The 8116-nt window shown below is 41.0% G+C and overlaps 1 protein-coding gene across 1 annotated transcript; it reads right to left on the reverse strand.

Moving 5' to 3' along the window:
* Positions 1 to 761: 761 nt before the first annotated feature.
* On the reverse strand, positions 762 to 1742 carry LOC128566005 (olfactory receptor 52P1). The gene has a single exon (XM_053562891.1). It carries the CDS (start codon positions 1725 to 1727, stop codon positions 762 to 764), a length of 966 nt encoding a protein of 321 aa, XP_053418866.1. The 5' UTR covers positions 1728 to 1742.
* Between the last annotated feature and the right edge of the window lie 6374 nt (positions 1743 to 8116).

Raw genomic sequence — 8116 nt, forward strand, 5'->3', positions numbered from 1 at the left:
GAGTTAATCACTCTAGAAAGTCCTCCAGATTGTATGAATGTATGATAATATTTGAAATTGCTAATCTGAGTGTGATATCCAAGGTCATTTAGATTTAGCTTGACTCCCAAGACAGAAGTATATCCATGGAATAAATAGTCTAAGTTTAGAAATGAAGAAGTTCTCCTGACCTCTCCTATACCTACATCCATAGATGTCCTGTTGTTTTATATTGAAGGATTCTAGGTTTCGAGCCTTGGTTCTGCCAATAAGTAATATTGTGGTATAAGACACATCTTTTCCCTCTTCTTGGTTTGAAGTTCTGATAGGCAAGTACAGAATTTATTCAAAAACATAAATTCCATACAGCTCTAATTTCTTTAACTGTGGCTTTATTGCCCTGTATTCTGATTCTTATGGATGGTAAGATAGCAGCTATAGTTGAAAGTAAAAAATTAGAAATCCATCATGCCTGGAGTACTGGGAGATGGCCAGGGAGTGAATAGAGACCCTCTGTCCATGCAGAGGATCTTGTAAGCTGCAGCAGGGCAGAAACTCTCCAGGGCACAGTCAGTTGTTTTTGATGTCTGGGTGCCACCTAAGCTGCCAGATTTTCCTGAATGGAAAGGAAGAATGCTGAGTTTCCTTGACTTCCTCTTTGATTATCATCCTTGGTAGTACAGCGGACATTATCCCCCATTAAAACTTCTTTTAAAATACTGAAGATTTATTAATCTTGGGAAATTTTTTATTTTGGACTAAGTCCCTTCTATATTCCAGGGTCACTCAGATGCCTTGATTCCAATTCCCTGTCCCCTTTGAAACACTCTGACAACCCTTTCACGAATCTCTTTGGTCTTAACCCCATATACTACAGGGTTAAGAGCAGGTGGGAAGAGCAGATATACATTGGCCAAAAGAATGTGAATATGGAGAGGAACATGGTGGCCAAAGCGATGTGTAAAAAAGGAGAAGAGGGCTGGTGTGTAAGAGATGAGGATAACACAGACATGGGAACCACAGGTCCCTAGGGCCTTGGAACGAGCTTCATGGGATGAGAGATGAAGAACAGCTTGTGCAATGAGAACATAGGAGAGACTAATGCAGAACAAATCCACCCCAATGACCAACAGTGCAGCTGTGAGCCCATACACACGGTTAGGCCTGGTGTCTCCACAGGCCAGCTTCACAACCGCCATGTGCTCACAGTATGTGTGTGGGATCACGTGGCTCTGGCAGAAGCTCAAACGCCCAATGAGGAAGGGACATGGGAGCATAAGCAGGGAGCCTCGCACCATAGCTACCACCCCAATGCGGGCAATGATGGTATCAGTGAGGATAGTAGCATAGCGGAGTGGATGGCAGATGGCCACATAGCGATCAAAGGCCATGGCCAGAAGCACAGTGGACTCCATCATGCAGAAAGCATGAATGAAGAACATCTGTGCCAGGCAGGCAGAGGCAGATATATGTCCAGCTCCACACCAGAGGATGCCCAGTAGCTTGGGAACTGTGGAGACAGAGGCAGCCAAGTCGATGGTTGACAGCATGCACAGGAAAAGGTACACAGGCTTGTGCAGGGCTGGCTCAGTGGCAACAACAACCAGGATGGTTATGTTGCCCACAATTGTGGCTGTGCCCAGGCAGCACACAGGAAGTGAGAGCCACAGATGAAATTGTTCTAGACCTGGGATACCCAAGAGGAAGAAAATAGAAGGGTCCATGTGTGTGTGATTAAGAGATTGCATGGTCTGGCCAAGAGTATCGGACGTCTTCTCCAGTTAGAAACCTCCACACAGTATCACATTACCTGGAGAGACAACAGGAATAAGGATATGAACAAAATACTTGCCAGCCATATGATGTTTGGCAGCTTTCATCATCTGTAAAATGTCAATAATAGTACCTCTCTCCTAGAGTTAAAAGAACCGTATGTGTTTGTAAAGAGTTTGAGTAGTACCTGACATGTAATGCTTGTTAAATTAAACAAACGAATGTAAGAAAGGACTCAAATAGCATTTAAATAAACTAGAATTATCTCCTAGCTAAGGCTTATTGTCCTCAAACAAAGGGAGACACCCCATTCATTCTTCTCAAGAATATACCTGAATATACCCATAGACACACACATACACATGCGTGCATTCTTTTAAAGCGTATGGGATGAGATTACATGTGACTGTCAGTTTGGAACACAAGTTGCAAGCACAGTTCATTGGATATAATCACACATTATTTTTCTTTTAAGTTAGAACAGGTTATGATTTGGGATTCAAGACTTATTAATTATCAATATATTTGATAATTACATATTTTATATTGATAATTATTCTAGTAGTTTCCAAAATGCACTAGCCAACAGATATTTTCACATATACCTACTCAACCTTCATCTGTAATTCTATGAGAAGATACTCATCTGCTTTTCCCCAAATTGTTGAAATTTATTATCCTTTTTGGACTTCACTCTATTCCCCCAATATAAAATTCCATCCTTTTCTAGCCTACTACTACTGAGTTAATACTTTATTCAGATTCTATCTGCAGGGGTTGGTGATTCCAAAGAAAAAAGTGTAATCAAATATTTCTCAATCTCACCCTTTCACAATGTTAACTGGTAATTTCATAAGATTTCTTTGGCTTGTACCTGGACAGTGATGACTGGGGAAAAAAAAAAAGCTTCTACTAAGCTCTCATGTATCCCACCTTTCTAATATCTCCAGCCTCTAAGGTAACACAAGCCATAACGGTAAGTACTTAACCTAAATTAAATTATACATAACAAGGGGAAAGTTTGGACTTGGCCAAATACGTGACCATAAATGATGTGATTTGCACATTCTAGACCCTCACCTAACATTCAGGCAAGAATGTAAGCTACATCTCGCATAGGATTTGGGAGTTTTTACAGCAACAAGTTGTGGTGGTTAAAAATAAAAAAGTGTAGGCCTTGAAACCCATAAAAACTGAGAACAAAGAAAAACTGGGAACAAATCTTTGTATTTACCCCAATTAGCAGTGTTTTCTGAACAAGTAATTTTTCCGTCAGGATCCTAAACTTTTCTGATCTATAAAATGGGATTAATAAGACTTTGCAAGGTTGTGAGAATTTAAAGAAAAGTACCTACTGTGGTTTGTAGTTCATGGGAGGTGCTCAATAAATTTAATTTATTATTACCATCATCTTTATTTCAATAGGAAAATAACATTCTATTCCATGCAGAATCCTCACTGCAGTTTTCTCAACTAACTATAATATAGTCTTGGCTAAATGTTTACATAAGGTGTAACTAGCTTATACTGAATGTGATATGTCCCATTATAGGGCCAACCTATTGATATGTTCTTTATTATTTTTTTTCTGTTTGCCCTCTAGGGTTGTATAACAATCATCAGGAGATTGAGAAACAGGTTCCCTGACAGCTCTTAGTCAAACTAGATGCACTGAGCTGTGTCTTTTATGATCTAGATCTTCTCATTGAGCTGATGCAGATCTCTGCCCAACTGAGAGACTCAGCCCAGACAATGGACCTGGAGTCAGAATGTATAAGCAAGGGGACCCTACTCACTACCCCACCCCACACAGCTTATGCCGAGTCTGTCCACAGTGTTCACTCTGCCCACAGATTCACTCACCCATAGTTGGGAGGCTTAACTCGATGGTTCTTCTGTGAGGTTTCTTCCTGTTCTTCAGGTCTCTGGTTATGCTTTTATGATGTTTTTCCCTGTAGAAGCTAGACTGAGCACAGAGTTCCACACATGACGTGATTAGATCAGCTCCTACATTGATTGATGGACGTGAACATTACCTGTGCTTCCTATTCTCTTTTCTCTCTGAGAAGCCCCGACCTTTGCACACACCAGTCCCTTGTAAGGCTGCGCATTCTGACATTCCCACTCCCCTCCATCCCTACTGCACCCATCCCACAGGTCTGTAGTCTCACACCATTTCATTTACATTATATCTTGTGATGTGGACAAACTTTTCTGAATGTTCCCACACCTCAATTCAAACTCATCTATCAGACCCAGTCACTAATCTGACTCTTGTGACACTAAAGCCAAAACCCTCACCTCAGTAAGATAAAAGTAGTCACATCACATTTAGGAAAGGACCGGGATGGAAAAGACTTGTTATGCTCTGGAGTGTCCCCACAAATCCATGCCTGTCAGGCTCTCAGCACAAGAGCACAACTCTGCCTATTGCAAAAATACTGGGGAAAATGCTCAAGGGAATTATTAATGATTTTAATATCATAGGAAATATCTTTCTTCACAGTGCCTCCCATTCTTCCCACTGGTTGCCAAATCAATTGCTTCTTCCTTTACTGACAGCCACCACTGTGCTCTCCTTTCCAGCCCCTCAGCCTAATGCTAAAGTTTTAGCCCCTGTTTAGGGGACCTGCTGACTAAAACTCTCACTCAAGCTGCCCAGAGTTGTTATTCAGCAAAATTGCATTTCCTGGCCATTAAATCTCATTATCCCTGCTTTGTTGATGCAAATTTTCCAAAACCGGTTTCACATTCAGACTTCTCATGGAGGTTGAGAAATGTCTTTTACAGAGTCTTTGCCCAGCCCAAACTCACATGATTCCAGGAGAGCAGAAATGAGAAGGTGCAGCATTGTAGATGCAACCACAGAAAATCACAAGAGCATTTCTGGCCTCTGCCCCATTCTTTGCTGCCTGTAATTTACCTCACCGTTCCCCTGGGAGTTTGGTGAGTTGCACTAGGTTTAAGGCTAGAGACTTCTAGAGAGCTTCTAGGTTCCCTGGGAAAGTGGCATCCACATTTTTCTCTTCCTAATGCAGACCAGGTCAAAATACAGAGGTGAAGCTAGAGGCTTTTGTTAAAGAGCCAGAGAAGACATATTTATAATTTACCCCATTGGAATTTTTTATTTATTTATTTATTATTTTTTGTTTGTTTGTTTCGATTCCCCATATCTCAGCACTGGGATTGTTTACCCCAAGACACTTAACATTTTGGTCCACTGAGGCTACAAACACTGTTGTTATTTGAATGCAGCCACGTTCCCCAAGGATCCCAGAACACACTTCCCCTCTTCTTCCTCCCTGTGGTTATCCCTGGCCCATTCTGCTATGTTTGTTCCTTCCTGGAACTCTAACATTATAGGGAATCTGTCTAGTGAACTTGTTCCCAGAATGACCACTGTTACATCAGCTGTGGTGTGATTAGCTTTGGGAGATGTCTTGCCATTTTTTTCTATTTCTTGTTCTTTTTTTTTTTTTTTTTTTTTTTTTGTGGGTTTTGGCCGGGGCTGGGTTTGAACCTGCCACCTTTGGCATATCGGACCGGCGCCCTACCACTTTGAGCCACAGGCGGCGCCCTACCACTTTGAGCCACAGGTGCCGCCCATATTTCTTGTTCTATAAATACCAAGATGGCCATGAAACTCAATAGGAATTTATACCCATACATAGTATCTAGGAGATAGGACTTTGTTCGAGGGATTTTTTTCACCATATCAGGTAATTATATTAGTAACTGAGAAAAACAGAGAAGTCTTATATTCAACATGACCAAACCTATATCTCCTGGTTTTCTTGGCTGGGAATCTGCTCATTGGGATTATCTGAGTGAACCCTATTGTCAGAGATCTCCTTTGCATTAAAAGCACAACCAGATTTTCTATAGAATGAAATCTCTTGATATCAATACTCCCATATTCAAAAAGTATATTTGGTATAGCCTTACCACTCATACATTTACTCCATCATACATCACAATACATCGCATGCCTTCTTTAGGTCATATCTAAAACTCATGCTCTCAGAAAAAGAAAAAAAACCAACACTAGTCAGTATGTAAAATCCCACATTATACAGGAAGACTGCTAAGAATTGCCAATGTAGAATTATAGTGTCTTTCTACAATTTACTGTAGTTAGTCTCCACACCATATGTCTCAATGTGTCTCCTTACGTTGTTCTCCAGCCACACCATATCAAAAGGGACCCATCCTTACCTTACCCACATAGGGATTCTGGTCAGCTGCCATACTCTTGATTTTAGCTGAAGAAAGATTCTCTAAGCCAGTGGTTTAAAATTTTATTAATCTTCAAAATTACCTGTAGCTCTTGTTAAAACACAAATTAATAGTTCACATCCCTAGTTTCTGATTCAGTAAGTTTGTAGCAGGACTCCAAAATTTTCCTTTCTAACAAGTTTCTAATTAATGATGATGTTGTTAGTCAAGGAATCACATTTTAGGAGCCACTACTCTAAGAAAATCAATATTTCTAAAAAGTTGTTTAGCTGTTTTTCCATCCTCAAATTGCTATGTGGTCTGCACACCTGATAAGTTTTGTTGTGCAGTGTAACTACCCTCAGCATCTTAATAACGTATCTTAGAAACTCAGAGCAGAATAAGCTGTTAGCCACTTTCCTTTCCAAGAATCCTTCCCTGAAAAACGTTCATCTGGCGAGAGCTAAAGGTGCCTCCAAGATTCCTTCAAATCAACCCAATCCCAGTAAATAAAATAAAATAAAAATAAAACAAAAGTGAAATAAACTTTTGAAATTCCTTTGCTGATCCTTCAAAAAAGGTCTACCTCTCAACAATTTCTGGAAAAATGCTCTGGATGACACATTTCATAAATCATATTATAGCTCTATAGTGGGTCAAATGAGTAGGCTAAACTACTTTTCTTAGAATCACTTTGTATAATAATGTTTCCAGATAAGTGGGCTTTTAGGGATAGTCTCTCAGTGGAGAAGATGGAAGGGAAGTAGCAGCTATTGTACGGGCACACACACCACTACCAGTTATTCAAACTCTAGTGTAGATGGTACTGCAAAGGGATTTCACTGTTGTGAGTAGAACACCCTAATCAGTTGAATTTAAGTTAGGAAAATTATCCTGAGTAGGCATGCTGTAATCAGTGAGAGGCCGTAAAAAGCTTAGGCTTTCCTTGAGAAAAAGAGAGATTGCACCTGGAGAAACCAGCTTCACCCCATGCCTGGAGAGTTTCCAGCCCGCTTGTGACCTTTGCTTCTTGCCTATCTACTCTATGGACTTCAGACTTATCTAGTCAGACCATAGAATTATGTAAGCCAGACTTACAGAATTATGTAAGCCAATCCCTCAAACCCCTTGCATGTATATGAATATGTATATATAGCTCCTGCTGGTTTTGTTTTTCCTGATTCAACCTTGACTATTAAAAATCCAAGTATGTGGGCGGCGCCTGTGGCTCAGTGAGTAGGGCGCCGGCCCCATATGCCGAGGGTGGCGGGTTCAAACCCAGCCCCGGCCAAACTGCAACAAAAAAATAGCCGGGCGTTGTGGCGGGCGCCTGTAGTCCCAGCTGCTCGGGAGGCTGAGGCAAGAGAATCGCGTAAGCCCAGGAGTTAGAGGTTGCTGTGAGCCGTGTGAGGCCACGGCACTCTACCGGAGGGCGGTACAGTGAGACTCTGTCTCTACAAAAAAAAAAAAAAAATCCAAATATGTTTATTTCAATCTATCCCTGGATGTATTCTTCAAGGAATTTGGGATGTTTTAGAAGACAAAGGACAAATAAAAAGAGCATTAGAAATTGAAAATAACACAAATCAAGCACATTAAATATGAAAGCATTATATGATATAACTACCATTTCCTAATGAAAATAAGCATAAAATCTTAGACCAATTATATACTTTTTTTTTTTTTTTTTTTGTAGAGACAGAGTCTCACTTTATGGCCCTGGTAGAGTGCCGTGGCCTCACACAGCTCACAGCAACCTCCAACTCCTGGGCTTAAGCGATTCTCTTGCCTCAGCCTCCCGAGTAGCTGGGACTACAGGCGCCCGCCAAACGCCCAGCTATTTTTTGGTTGCAGTTCAGCCGGGGCTGGGTTTGAACCCGCCACCCTCGGTATATGGGGCCGGCACCCTACAGACTGAGCCACAGGCGCCGCCCAATTATATACTTTTGAAGAAAATAGAATAGGAAGCAAGTAATGTGAGATGTTGGAGAATCAAAAAATTTGAAATGTGGCTTAGGTATGGTTGTTCGTGCCTGTCTTGACAGAACTTTGAACTTTGGAAGGCTGACTCAGGAGGATAACTTGAGGCCAAGAATTTAAGAATAGCCTGGGAAACACAGTGAGACCTTATCTCTCTCTTAAAAAAAAA

This window comes from Nycticebus coucang, chromosome 14, assembly GCF_027406575.1.
Source record: "Nycticebus coucang isolate mNycCou1 chromosome 14, mNycCou1.pri, whole genome shotgun sequence".
NCBI classification, from domain to species: Eukaryota; Metazoa; Chordata; class Mammalia; order Primates; family Lorisidae; genus Nycticebus; species Nycticebus coucang.